At 35.6% G+C, this 15,354-nt stretch overlaps 2 protein-coding genes across 2 annotated transcripts; both read right to left on the bottom strand.

Annotated features, from left to right (window-relative positions):
* Positions 1-1,660: 1,660 nt before the first annotated feature.
* On the bottom strand, positions 1,661-2,883 carry LOC21395929 (protein EXORDIUM). The gene has a single exon (XM_010100318.2). It carries the CDS (start codon positions 2,781-2,783, stop codon positions 1,830-1,832), a length of 954 nt encoding a protein of 317 aa, XP_010098620.1. The 5' UTR covers positions 2,784-2,883; the 3' UTR covers positions 1,661-1,829.
* Positions 2,884-5,992: 3,109 nt separating this feature from the next.
* LOC21395928 (protein EXORDIUM) lies at positions 5,993-7,237 on the bottom strand. The gene has a single exon (XM_010100317.2). The coding sequence runs from the start codon at positions 7,122-7,124 to the stop codon at positions 6,174-6,176; it is 951 nt and encodes a 316-aa protein (XP_010098619.1). The 5' UTR covers positions 7,125-7,237; the 3' UTR covers positions 5,993-6,173.
* Between the last annotated feature and the right edge of the window lie 8,117 nt (positions 7,238-15,354).

The raw sequence follows: 15,354 nt of genomic DNA, 5'->3' as shown, positions 1-15,354 counted from the left end.
TTCCTTGGTATATTTTTCTTGTGAATGATTGAGAGATCAATGAGTAAGAAATTGATTTGGACTTTGTGACAACTTCGTGCGCGTACCGTCAGAATAAATCAAATAGTGTAGGGGCAAAAGAAATACATGTACTAGAACATAGAAAACGATATCTAATGGCAAAAAACCATATCTGAAAACGGCAACAAAACTATTTTCGCTTATAGAAATAAACGTAGAAAGCGAGAAAAAAGAGTTGAAAAACGACTGAAACAAAGAAAACGACACCATATAAAAAGAGAACAACAGATAAACGACGGCATATATCAGAAACGCGAACAACATCATAAAAACGACATGAACGGCTAGTATCAGTGGTTCAGGAAGCAACCACCTCAAAATGACATCGATGATAACATGTATGAGCAATAAAACGACACAAATACCAGGAAACAACAACAGCAGATAAGAACATCAATAACATGGAAACAACAGCAAATAAAAACGACATAAATCGGAAGCACAAAACCTGAAAGCGACAGAAAATATAAAAGGCACGGCTAATGCCTAATGCAATAAGAACAAGTATTTCTAAACGGATGTCAATCAAAAAAAAAAAAAAAAAAAAAAAAAAAAAAAAAAAAAAAAAAAAACGACATCAACGTATAAAAACTTAATAAACCGGAAAAGTGAACATAAATTCATCGCAAACCACAAATAAAACTTTTAGGAATCACTAAAAAAAGTTTTCTCTTGCGAATTAAACAGAGTACAGGGAAAAGTGTAATTTTCTTACTATAAATATAAATCCTTTTCTTTTACTAAACGAGATATTTCCCACATATAAATAGCCAAAAAAAAGAAATATATTCCCACATTATTGCGGCTATTCTACGAGGTAGATAGGGTTTTTTTTGTTTTTTTTTGTTTTTTTTGTTGGCAATATGGTATACATAAGTTGTCACTTGTTTGTTTCAACAAAAAGAATTATACAACAAAAGGTCACAAGTAGTTCAGCAATTTGTTCGAAAATTTTCTACCAAAAAATAGTTCGGCAATTGCAGTTGTTTGCCAGCTAACGGGATTTAAGAGGAATATAATATATCAATGATGACCAAATAATACGACGAGGAAAATGACAAAACTAATGAAAGCAACGTTTCCGAAGGCTTGTGCAGTTTTAGAATGGTTTTATTTTGAGAATAGGAATGAAAATATGTGAGAAAACGTTTTCAAAATGCTATCAAACGGTTTCTGAAGAAAAAAAAAAAGAGCAAAACTATCCAACGGATCACCCTAATTAATTTTCTGTAGTTGTTAGGTATCTTTTCGCCTATATACAAAAAATGACAAGGGTGTCAGATGATTGATTATGTTATGGCATTGATTAGTGCAGAGATTGAAAATCCGACATGAAATTCTCTCGGCTCTTCAATTTTTGTATGAGAAGAATTTCCGAAGCTAATGATTACCGAATAGAACTCGACCGCTAATATAATTGAGCCTATGTTAATTTCATCTATTAGAGTTTCAAATTTAAATTTTATTATAATATAAAGTTTTAACCACATTTAATTTTTTTATTATAATAAAAAATTATCATATAATATAAAATTATATTTTAATTCAAATTAAAATTTTAAATTAACGAAATATAAATAGGTCGAAAAAACAACACAGATTCGAATAATACTACTCAATATATAACCCCTTTTTATTATTCAATCGTCTTATAAACGAATAATTATATAAAAAATCAAAGAATAATCTCCCCCATAACAATAATACTCTCTCTATACACTAACAAGTAGGCACGTATATCTGATCAATAAGTACTCTCAAACAAATCCTCAAACCAAAGTGGAGCAGGTGGAAGTGGAAGGATCGAATAGAGCCGGAAGCAAATACTTCCTTCCATTATCACCACGGGCATTGTAGCTGGCCCCACTTGTGGGGTCCACAAGAAGGTCGCCGGCGTAGCCAGGATAAGCCCCCTTGGCGTAGATCCCGGGGCAGGCCGAAGCGGCCTCCAACGGAGCCTCCTTTGGACCCTGGAAGTAGCCGTTTCCGAACGGGTTCGTCGCCGTCCCGGCCAATAGGCTCGCCAGGTTGATCACCATCCCGTCCAATCCGACGTCGTTGTTGGGCGCCACCAGGGGTGGGCTCTGTGGGCCGTAGATGGGCTGGTGGAACGGCCACGCGCATTGGCCGGGGCACTGAGTCTCCGAGTTCCCCACCCAGATGTAAGCGAATTTGTCACTCTTTCTCGATCTTACGTTTGCTGACCTGGCGGAACCGTGGGTGCCGCACTTGCTGGAGCAGAAGCCTTCGACTGCCACGTCAGTGGAGGTGAGGACGACGTTGATGGCGTTCCTCTGGCCGCCCTTCGATGCCAGCCGTATGATGTATTGACTTGTGAGGGACTTGCCAAGGGAGTAGGTGTCGTCGGTGAGTTGGGAGCCGAGGGAGACGGTGAGGGAGGAGTGCGCAGGTTTCTTGGGATTGGCGAGGCGATGGTACTTGTCGATGGTTTGCCACCACGTGGCGACGGAGGGTTGGTCGGTGACCTTGGAGGAAGTGAAGGAGGTGATGAAATCGGTGACGATAGCGCGCTGGGAGGGCTTGAATTTGCCGTACCAGATGAGGTTGATGGAGATTTTGCCCGTGAGGAGTGGGCCCTTGTGGTACTGGAAGAGTTGATCCGACGATTCGGAAAGAATCCTCGCTGAATACGCCAAATGTAGAAGAGAAATAATTAGTAGGAGTAGAATAGAGAAATTTTCTGAAGCTACAAAAGATGCCATTTTGGAAATATTGGGGTTTTTTTGAGTTTAATTTGTTGATCTTAGAAAGAAGTAAGAAGGGCTTTTTTTGATGTGTTGGTTTGAAATTTGAGTGAGGAGAAATGGAGAAGGGAGTGGATATTTATACATGTGGTTTTGGAAAGTGCTTGGAAGGAGCAAAGTAGTGGTGGCAATGCAAACAAGCAAAAACGTAAGAGTAAAGAAAGGCAAAAAGTGAGGAGAGTGAGATGCCAGAAGGAGAAAACGCGTTGCGCAAATTGAATATAGGCAGAGCTAGAAGGAAAAAAAAAAAAAAAAAAAAAAAATTACAGCTTTCGCTTTCCACCGAATCTATGACTTCATCCGGAGTCAAGGGGTTGCCAGCTAAGGCATAATGGTGTATTATTAATTATAGGACAAAAGAGACAGCTTCCAATGAGGACGGAAAACGACAACAATATTGAGCTTACTTTTTGTTTGTCAGCGCTCTTGTGTGTTGTGTGTTTGAGACTGGTTTTTAGGAGGCAAAACGCGTTCTCGGGAATATTGGATAGCATTAATTTTATGATCTTATCTTCGCACGTCTGATTTGGGCAATCATATGTGTGCAATGTGTGTTGCTTAATGCTTAACTTGCATTTTCTTTTTCTTTTTTCTTGCTTGTAGACTTTCATTTTCTTATGCATGTTGCAATGCGTTCTTTTTATCTTTCAACATGCATTCTGTTTTTCTTTCGAAAATAAAAGTAGTAATGCTTTTTTAGATAAAAAAGTAGTAATGCTTTTATTCTCGAGTATTTATTGCATATAATGTGATTTGATTAGAATTTTTACAATTTAGGATAGGTCGTCGCAAAGGGACAATGAATAATAATTAAAAAAAAAAGAGGTAAATACATGTGCAGTCCTGTTGACTAGTCCAAAGATATATACCAAACTATGTATATATATATATATATATAAATTGGTAACTAGTTGTAAAAACGATTAACTTTTATGACCGTTAAACAGTACTGACATTAAAATTTACAGGACGTGCCTTTTAACTTACATATATATATATATATTTTAAGTGGATGTGTTGAATTTAAAAAAAAAAAAAAAAAAAACGAGAGGAGACGAGCATGGGGTTTACTTAAGTTAAAAGAAAGTCACTAGGTTATCTGTAGCTTTAAAAATTGAGAGAAAATTGCAGTCAATTAAGATATCATTAAGGACCGGAGAAGGGCATTAATTGAGATAGCGTTCATCAATAATTCTCAAACAGCTCTACTAAAACTGGAAACGCGGACTTGGGTTTTTAAAAAAATTTTTTTTTTTTTTTTTTTTTTTTTTTTTTTTTTTCCTAAATTCATTTTAAGTGTAGATAGACACAAGATCCACTATGTCATTTGTCAAACAAATTAAGTTCTTATAAATGCGAGACAGTGAGGCCATTAAAGAATAGATGTTGAGATATACATCCCAAGTCCCAACCTGGAAAAAGTCCACTTCATGGTTCATACATAGAAAAGTCGTTAATATAAGCTGTCTCACCTTAAATAACCATGCATGCAATGCATATCCGAAACTACTGCGAGTTGTTCTCGCATTTAATTAATGAATGCTTCGATTCATGCATGTACCAAGAATGAGCCTGCATCTCATATTGAGCTCAATATATAAAGATAACCTTTCCTCAAATTAAGAAAGAAACGGATAATATCGCATAGTTATAATTAATTGGCGGCTCCCACTATAGCATATCCCACCAATTTGCTTGGACTCCAAAACTTGCCATATACATCAAAATCTGGTGGTTATTCTTGTTGGGCATGCCCAAATAAACCGAAAGATCATTGCTCTCTTTAAGTACACCTAGCATTGGACACCGAATTTTTTGTTACATTTTCCAAAATTAGAGTTGCAAGTTTGATAAAAATAAATTAGTGAAATAAAAATTACAAAAGCGACTGATTATAAAACCCATTATATGGTTTGCTACAAGAAAATTTACATCGTTTTCCATTTTGTTATGTGCTGACTTCTACTATGGTTATTGTGTGTCGTTTTAGGTACTTTATTTCTCGCGAACCTGATTTCAAAATAAGAACTAAATATTAAAAAATACTTAATTAAGGAATTAAGTGAAGTGTTAAAATTTGATTAAAGGGACAACCAAAGAGATAACAGATGTTGATTCTTGATTCTTCTCAAATTGTTGCGTCTCTTGTTTTTTGTAAGTTCTTTCATTGTATGACACTTTTTGTTTCATATTTTATTGTTGAAGGGACAATTGGTGAGATAGAAAAATAGGACAACAGTTCTCATTATGTCTCGTGTGTTTTACGTGTTCTTTGGTTGTATGAAATTGTTTTTGTTTCACATTTGTTGCTATTTACTTATTATTTTGTCCTTTTTTCCTGGTTGTTCTCTACCTTCTGTTTCAAATCCCTGTAGTTTCCTTATTGTGTGTTTATAGTGTAAGGTGTCGTTTATGATCTTATTGTCGTTTATCGTCAAAATTTTTTTTGGTATCTTTTCATATAATCGTGGGTCACTTTATTGACGTCGCTCATCAGAACGTACGTTCACAAAGTTACTGTTGTTTCATATCTTGTTTATGTTTGATTGTCGTCTACTTTCTTTATCTTTTAAATTCTTGTCGTTTATCACATTGTCGTTTCACGGCGATATCGTCCATTTCCGATTTGTCGTTGTTCTGTCATTTACTGTAGCCTTATTACCGATCTTCCTTTTTTTTTTTTTTTTTTTTAAATAATTGTCATTTTATAATTACGGTCTAAACATGCTGCCGTTATTTTCGTTTGTAATCCTCTTTTTTGTGTGTGTTTGTGTGTGTTCTTGCTGCCGAACTTGTTAACTATCTGAGTCCTTAGTCAAAGTGGGGTTTTTCTTTTTTGAACTTGGAGAAGAGCTTGAAATTTACATCTTCCATGTGATTGAACTTTACATCTTGATTATTTTAGTACCATAACTGTTTTCCCTGCACCGGAATTGGAAGTACAATTTTGAATATCAAAGAAGAAGAAACGAGAATTCTGAAGTAACAATCGGTGCTTTCAAGCCTATACTTTCTTTTCAGCCAAAAGAAAAAAAAAATCCCATACTTTCTCAACCAACAGTCCTCAATTCTTTCATCAAAACAATCCTCATTGATCAGTCCGGGAATTGGAAACTTCAGATTTTGCAAAAACTAATCAAGCAAGAAAGGGGAAAATCTTTAGAAGATTCGTTAATTAAAACAAGCAAACCGAAACAGTTTGCTTTTCTCTTATTAATAATCAATCCGCATAAGTTCCATAGCAAACCCAAAAAAATAAATCAAAGAATTTAACTACTCTACTTCTACTATATCGCGTATACAATTTCAGCTAGTCCTCCTCGTCACTAATCAGCCACTACCACCACCTCAAACCAAGGTCGAACAAGATGTCGTGGAAGGATCATACAAAGCTGGAAGCAAGTACTTCCTCCCATGAGCACCATGAGCATTGTAGCTAGCCCCGGTGGTGGGGTCCACAAGCAAGTTTCCAGCATAGCCAGGATAAGCACCTTTTCCGTACACTCCAGGACAAGCCGACGCGGCCTCCAGCGGCGCCTCTGCCGGTCCTTGGAAGTAGCCATTGCCGAACGGGTTTGTCACGGTCCCGGCCAAGAGGCTCGCCAGGTTGATGATCATCCCGTCGAGGCCCACGTCGTTGTTGGGCGCCACCAGGGGTGGGCTCTGTGGGCCGTAGATGGGCTGGTGGAGCGGCCACGCGCATTGGCCCGGGCACTGAGTCTCTGAGTTCCCGACCCAGATGTAAGCGAACTTGTAGACCTTCCCTTTGACGTGACCGGCGTTGGAGCCCACCGAAGACCCATGGGTCCCACACCGGCTCATACAGAACCCATCGACAGTGACGTCGGCGGAGGTCAAGACGACGTTGATGGCGTTTTTCTGGTCACCTTTGGAAGCCAAGTTGATGATCTGTTTGTTGGTGAGGGATTTGCCAAGAGAGTAGCTCTTGTCGAGGATTTGCTTGTTGAGGGTGAGGGAAAGCTGAGGGGATTTTCGGGAGGTGAGATGATAGTACTTCTCGGTGAGCTTCCACCACGTGGCGACCGATGGTTGGTTGTTCTGGGAAGGGGAAGGAGATGAGAGGGAGGTGAAGAAATCGGAGACGATGGCTCTCTGGGAAGGCTTGAACTTGCCGTACCAAATGAGGTTGATCGAGATTTTACCCGAAAGCAAAGGGCCGTTGTGGTATTTCAGGAGCTGATCGGGCTTGTCTTGCCCAACCTCAGAGAGTTTTCTAGAAGCCAAAGAGATTTGGAAGAGAGAGAAAACGAGGAAGAGATTTAGAAGGAAAGAGACCATTTTTATTTGGAAATGGAACAGAGAAGTAATTGATTTGTGCTAGTGTGCGCTAAAGACTGATGGAGAAGAAAGCTGAGTGGGATTGGGATGAGAAAAATGGATTGTGGGAGAGGGTATATATATAGCTGAGATGGAGATTTAGGATTGTGGGTGTTCTGATTATTATATAACAATATTAAACAAAAAGTGGAGGGGAGATTAAGCGTGTGAGGGAAGGTGCCGTGAAAGAGACAAAAAAGGCTCTCTCTCTTTCTTTTTTTTTTTTTTTTTTTTTTTTTTTTTTTTTTTTTTGGGTGTAAGAGATGGTTTGATCATTTCGAGTGTTTTGAGACTTTGCCAGCAAGAAAAAGTGAATCCAACGGTACTCCCACCATTCCCCAAGCCCAAGCGCGTCTCTTTTATTTCAAATCCCAAAAATATTTGCTCACTCATTTACTACGCATCTGTTTTCCACGCTCTCACCAAAACAAACGTATATATATACCTGATAATTCTCGTCAATTAATGAAGAGTAATTAAGGTGTGAAAATTAAACAAAATTGTCTAATTGATCAACTAACGAAAATGTTAAGGTGCATTTTGTGCAAAATTTATGAGACATCCCGTCAATTAATTAACATTTATTAACTATTAGATCACAATTACTATTTAATTTGGAAGTTTAAAAGTTGCCAAATAGTGATAAAGTCAGGATTCACAATTGTACTAAACAACCCTCTTCTTTCCTTGGTTTAAATTTAAAATAACTAGTGCGTGAAAGCCAAGCTCAGCGTGAGGGTGTTGTCATTTTCTTTCCTTTACTTCATGCCAGCAGCCACTTTTCTTGGTTTTTTTTTGGCAGCACTAGAAAACAAAACAGCTTAACTACAGTTTGCAAAAGATGTGGATGGACTAATTTTTCAGTCAGCAATATGGCATCGGAATGGGTATTATCGTCAAATCAGATAGACACGCATATATAAACGTTTGGAGCACAGGCTGGAAATCATAAATAATAATAGCTCAGCAATTCCTGGAGCAACCTCACTAATAGCTGTGGGTATCCTATGTGAGTTAAACACGTGAGATTACGCACTCGCAACACTCATTGGTCAATTACCGTGATTTATCATGCATTTATGATTTATGTGAGTATTGTATTTTTATGAGAAAGACACAGAGACACACAAAGCTCGTGAGGTGGTGAAGACAAATCTTAGCTATATATATATATATATATATATATATATAAAGCGCCAGCTCATACGGTCAAGCCCAGCTGGATCAAGCTAACGCACATATAAACAGGTTAACAGCTAGCTACATGGATGTCTCACGGTCCCTGTATATGACATTCTTTCCTATTAATTTGGTACGCCGCAAAAATTATAATCCTTTCCCACGTGGAATATTGTCATGTTTGTGAATTTGGTTACATTAGGTGCGTTTAAAATTTATTTTAAAATAAATTTATTTTTTATATAAAAATAAAAATAAAAATATTTTTAATCTCAAACATAAATTATTTTTAAAAATGTATTTGATGAATTTATTAAGAGATTATTTTTAATATAAAAAAAACCTATTAATACTTATTTTTTTCTCTCTGCTCGAGAGAGAAAAAAATGAAAATAAAAAATGAAAAACAAGTCGTTTTTTACTTCTCTCTCATTTTACACTAAATTAAAAAATCATTTTCATTTCTGTTTTTTATCTTTATTGCGCTAAACGTCATTTTAAAAACGTTTTATTTTTTCTTTCTAAAAAAACTTGAAAAATAAAAACAGAATCAATTCCAACTACAACAATTATTTTTTGGTTTTGCAAGCTCCAACTAGTGAGAGTTATTATAATAACAACATCAACTTGAGTTTTTGGCTCCTTTATGAAACTTCTTGATCTTAAAAAATTCTATGTAACATACAAATTCTTCTTTATTTAAATTTTAAAGAAGTAAACAACATATACTGGCGTGTGCTCTTTGCGCCCATAGGCATGTTGAGAATTAAAAGTTTTAATCTGGTTTTAATTTGCAAGGTTGTGGAGCAGGACATCCAATATTCCAGTTTCATAGCTCTTTTTCTCTCCGCATATATTATTAATATGTACCATTTTTAGCAAAATAATATATATGCTGGTAACCAATATCTGTGTTTGTGTAGGGAAAAAAGACAAATTTGTACTTTGTGAAACCATGTATAGACGCATGCAGCCAGAATAGCAACCTAGCCAAATTCAAATTTCTTTTTCCTATCTGATCAAATTGCTCGCCTCCACATCTCAGATTCTCTCTTCGCACACTTTTTTTTTTTTTTTATATGACTATGACTCTTTTAAAAAAAAAAAAAAAAAAAAAAAGAAAAAAAGAAAAAGAGTTGCGGAACTTTTAAATTTATTACTAATAAGACTCAAATTAGGTTCAAGTCAAAGTTAAGAGGTAAGTATTATATAGATCTTACACTTTAATCTATTCTGATAGACTTTTTTATTTTTATTTTTTACTTCTATAACACTTATTAAGATACTAGAATTAGAAAAGGCTAATATTTTATATACCATTACATTTATTAGTATTTTGACTATATATGTATTCATTTTCATATTACGAGAGCTCTTAATTTTAAGTTCGCGTAGCTTAGTATGAAAGCTCTATTTCGTAGTGATTATAGTAGTCTAAAATGCAAATCGAAGTACTCGTGCGTCACATGGAAAATATGTATTCTAGAATCACAGATTTTATGTTTGAATTAACATAAACTGAATATGTACTTGTTCACTTTCACTCAGGGAAAAAACCAGTAATTATGTAATCTCCTTTTAATTACCCGTGATTTTTCCAAATTAAAGTGATTCCCAACATTTTCAATCTAGCTATCCGTGATACTATCAACCCCTTGACTAAACATTAAAAGTGCAGTTGTGGCTGTGGAACATATATATGAATAAATGGTACTGTTATTAATTAATTTTTATTTTCCCTTCCAGTGAATGTTTCAAATAAGTTGTAACCGGTACATCATCGTTGGAGTTAAGGACTACTATTTAGTCTTAATTATTATGATAAAACCTTCCTTTCTTTGGTCTCAAGCGGAATAAATAGCATTAACATTGTCATGAATCTCATGATTAATTAAACAATTGATCACATGCATTAAGCTATATTGAATACCATTCGTAAGACATCGAAGACCTAAACTCACGAGCTACCTAGCCTGCAGGAAGTTAATAATAATAATATATATATATATATGTGTGTGTATATAATATATATATATATATATATATATATTTTCTCCTATATCCGAGAACATTATCCAAATCCATAGCATTCACAAGGCGTTATAAATTACTAATAAACAAATAATTTATCATGCTTATTTCTTAATGCAGTGTTTTTAAAATCACATTAATTTTCGACAATGTGTCCACTTTCAACCCCCTTATATCCCGATCAGCGCGCAAAAAAAAAAAAAAAAGGCCCCGGCAGCTTGTTCAGTGAAGGAATATTAATAAAAAACCAGTATTTATGGGCCGTTTAGTTCGATGATTCGAGTTTTTAATTTAAATTGAGATGTGATTATATATGAGTGATTTTTACTGTAGCAAAAAAAAAATATATGATTGTTTCTGAGAACTTTTTATTGTAATAAAATTTAAATTTTAAACTCGAATCGGTGAAATAAATAAGACCATAACTAGCTGTCTTGTTTCATTCCCGCAAACATGGTAAAGCCAGTTAAGATGACACTTTAAATATCATTTTCTGTAGCTGCAAATGCGAGGTCCTTCGTATATAAACGTTGTGTTTAACTTGAAATGCTAAAGGGCTTGTTACAATAATGTTTAATTTTTTTAGGAATAATATTTAATTAATACATATATAATTATGAGATAAAGCTCTGTATTTGTATACACACAACACACAAAGATAGAGCTTGCCTCGACTAAATATCATATCCTTCTTGGATTCTCTTGGTCTGAATTGGAGAGGGCTCATTAGCTGTAGTTTGTCTGTGTGGTTGAAAAATAACAATTTTTCCTCTAAAGATCAGGAAATGCATTTAATGGGATGTTATATGATAAATGATCTGTATATATGCTATTAATTACATTGTCTTGTTTTGACGGGATAATAAGATATAAAGGTAGATTTGAATATGGTACATTCTCATTTAAATGACAGATAGGAAATGAAACTAATTAAATTTATATATCCTCAAATCCGTGATGTAATTTCAATGTTTCGCCGAGCAAAAGCTTCAAAAAGCATATATTATTCTGTAACGCCTAGAAGTTTCATTTCCTATATATAATAAATAGATAATTACAACTACTGAATACATATATAATCATAAATTACAACCTCAATTACCATTGAGAACGTCATGTGGGGATATTAATTCATCCTACTATATATCAAGTAGTTTGCTCTTGTCTGAAACTGGTAAGGCAAGTAGTAATATTATATGAAGATAACTTTATATATATATATATTTATATATTTTCACGGACACGGTTAGTTAATGAGCATTAAAAGATATTTTTAGACAATGTAATAAATCAAAGGAGGGTTGTTGCAAATAGCTAGTCTCCTAGGATGCCCCCAACTTCCGGTAAGCGAGAGCAAATTGTGCAGCTTGTCTCAAGGCGATTTGCTCTCGTGTTTGGATACCTAAACATTCAGACTTTTGTTCAACTTATAAGATAAGATTAGTAGTCCTAAAGAAATGGCCTCTGCTTCATCAAATAAAGAATTTATGATATATATGAACGCTACCTAGTCAAAATACATATTTACGAACATAACGGGCCTGACTAATTTCCACTTTACATACTTATTAGCTAGACAAGACATTCTATGTTGAGTGTAACGCCCCTCCCAAACTAGTAAAGCCAGATAAAATTCTAGGCAACGTGGATCAATATCATGCAACCTCTACAAAAATATCTTTTTCATCTTATTTATCCTTAACTAAGCTAATAGCACTACAACAATTATGCCCATTTGCGATGACATTTTTTGCGACGACATTTGTCGTCGCAAATAATACACTATTTGCGATGACATGTCGTCGCAAATACCTATTGTTAAATAAAATAATCATGTCGTCGCTAATAATTCCAATGTCGTCGCAAATAATATTGGCGCGTAATTTTCAATGTCGCGGATTATTGGCGCCAAGGTAATCTGTTTTTTTGTGATGACAAGTTATCACTATTTACGACGACATTTATCGTCGCAAATAGTTTTACCTTATTTGCGACGACATTGTTTTACTGTTGTCGCAAATAATCTTATTTGACAATCAAGTAGGCGCGGGAAAAAAGCATTAGTTGCGACGACTTTAAAATATTTGCGGCGAGAAAATATCGTCGTAAATATTTTAGTATTTGCGACGATATTTTATTAATTTGCGACGACAATGTCGTCGTAAATATTTTATTATTAGCGACGACATTTTAAATTTATTTGCGACGGATATGTCGTCGCAAATAACTCTGACCTAATATCCCCTTCTTCTTCTTCTTCATTTTCTCCCAACGCTCTCTCTCTCTCTCCTGCAAATCTCTCTCTCTCTCCTGCAAATCTCTCGCTCTCTCCGTCGTAGCCTCCTCTTCCCGTGGCCGCCGCCGCCGCCCTGCTGCCGGCCTCTCCTTCTCTCTCTTCCCTGCTTTCTCTCTCTCTCTCTTCCGAGCGGATCTCTCTTCTTCCCCTCTCCTTCCGCCGCCGCCCCCGCCGCCGGCCTTCCCCTTCCCTCTGTCCCCTTGTCTCTCTTCCGGTCTTTCTCTCTCTTCCCTTCTCTCTCTCTCTCTTCTTTCCGTTTCTTGCCGCTGCCGCCGCATTGCCTCCGCACTGCCGCCCTGGTCCCGCCGCCCTGCCCCTGCCCCCGCCGCCGCCGCATTGCATAGATAGAGGTGAGTTTTTTTTTTTTCCTTAAAACAATTATGGTAATAACTTGTTATTAGAACTAGATTATACTTAGAACTTAGAATCATTTCCTAAGCATTATACTTAGAACTAGATTATACTTAGAATTAGATTCGAGCATGAAGAACATAGCATTTTTTTTCCTATAGAATTTGTAGTCGTAGCCTTTTATAAATTATTAAGCTTCGTCAAATTAGACCGGACTTTAGAGTGATTGCTTAAATTTTCATATTCGTTAATTTAAATTTAACTATATTGATCAATATTTTCTATTTATATGCATCATATAGATCAACGACACTGGGATTTTTGCGACGACTTTTTGTCATCACAAAAACCCCTTTTTCTTGTAGTGTAGCTAAAAGAAACTGGATATAATTACAATTCTCATCTTTAAAATATTTCGTTCTCAAAATTTAGTGATTCTAATTTCTCTAACTCAACAACTGTCTTATTAAATTCAAAAACCAACGTATTTCTCAAAACATAAATCCTACGTTGATTGAGTACTTGGTCCTAAGATACTCTGAATGTGCCTCTAAGCACGTATTACTCTGATACCAAATTGTGACGCCACTCTCAAACTAGGATCTAGTACTTTAATTATGAACCACATAAATTCTAGGCAACATTAATTAATATCATGCAACCTCTACAAAAATATATATACTTTTTCATCTTATTTGTCCTTAACTAAGGTAATAGTTAAAAGAAAACCGGATATTACATTGAGGCTGCCAAAATTTATTTTGAACTACAAGACATTTTCACCGTTCTAACAATTCATTGGCGGTGACTAAAAATTAACTTACTTAACTTTAATATGCTTAATATATTGTGAAACTGAAATGGTGATGAAGCATTGAGTTGTACAAGCTAACCCGGTCTTTATTCAAGTACGTACTCCTATGTCATTCATAAACAGATGGTGGGTGTGGATAAGGTATTGAGAATTGGTTCATCCTATTGAGCAATATTCATCATTCATTAGTAGTAGTTAAGTTGTACCTATATATATTACACATGGTGACCGCCGGGGTCAACATGAGAGTATGGAACCACCCTTGCACTACATATGGGCATGGAATGTGACCCCACAAGAGCATGGGTGACTTGTTACATTCCTTCCTATCTTTTCTGAAATCCCATGATGTTAAGTCTAGTACACTGCTCTGCACTTATGGGCGCGCAGCACAAGTTCATCATCAATGGATATGGTTCTACCATTTGGGCACAGGCAGATTCCTTCGTATGGATCAGAGAAGATAACAATTATTGAAGTTTGATGGTGATGGAAGAAGCGCCAATCTAGGCGAGCTATGTTTTCCTTAAACTAGGTTTCGTTATATTTTCACGAAACTCTGAGGAGCATTTTAGTGCATAAAAAATTTAACATATAAAATAAGTTATTCTATTAACTATATCATTAGCAATAATCATTTTCATGATTAGTTTTTTAGCTAGTTATAGATATATAACGAGCTATTTGATATGGCAACTAGTTTAAGATTAGTTAAGGTGATATTTAGCTCTTTTAACGTTCATTTTGCTAGGTTTCAAGTTTGTACAACTACTAAAGAATCATATCTTCAACTTGCCAATCAAACAAAATTATTTTTTTTAATCTTATTTAGTACTTTGAAACAGTAGATTAAGTATATTGGTAGTTAAAAGAGTCATGTAATGATGAATCTCGATGCAAGAAAGAGCACAAACACTGAGGTACAATTTGAGAGGCGTACGTTAATTAAAGAGGTCAGGCACATGCCAAGCTGATAATTCAACTGCCCCATAAGTCGCAAATCTGCCCTCGCCAATATTATTCTATCTTGGTACCTCTCCCATCACCATGCATGCCATTTCGGCAACCATGAAACCGATGTTGGCGTCAGCAAACGCAAATCAAAGCTTCAGCCTTGCTTTGTTTCTAATTAATCTCCATACAAAATCAAAACCCATTATAAATTTAAGAAATAGGAGATTCTCTCCTTATCTTATCCCTCCACCCTTCTCGTGATCGCCGTTTCTAACACAAAAAAGAAAAAGCAAATGCCCTTGAAAGCTACCCAATAACCTACATTTGATCAGTGCATGCACCAACTCCAACGCTTCAGCCTTGCTTTGTTTCTAATTAATCTCCATACAAAATCAAAACCCATTATAAATTTAAGAAATAGGAGATTCTCTCCTTATCTTATCCCTCCACCCTTCTCGTGATCGCCGTTTCTAACACAAAAAAGAAAAAGCAAATGCCCTTGAAAGCTACCCAATAACCTACATTTGATCAGTGCATGCACCAACTCCAACTATATATATATATAT

This window comes from Morus notabilis, unplaced genomic scaffold (genome assembly GCF_000414095.1).
Source record: "Morus notabilis unplaced genomic scaffold, ASM41409v2 Scaffold1012, whole genome shotgun sequence".
NCBI lineage: Eukaryota > Viridiplantae > Streptophyta > Magnoliopsida > Rosales > Moraceae > Morus > Morus notabilis.
Note: the sequence above shows the minus strand (reverse complement) of the source record. Positions and strands in the feature narration are given on the sequence as shown.

Bases quoted from the DNA above. Each gene is read 5' to 3' on its own strand.
- LOC21395929 (XM_010100318.2), bottom strand. From the start codon at position 2,783: ATGGCATCTTTTGTAGCTTCAGAAAATTTCTCTATTCTACTCCTACTA.
- LOC21395928 (XM_010100317.2), bottom strand. From the start codon at position 7,124: ATGGTCTCTTTCCTTCTAAATCTCTTCCTCGTTTTCTCTCTCTTCCAA.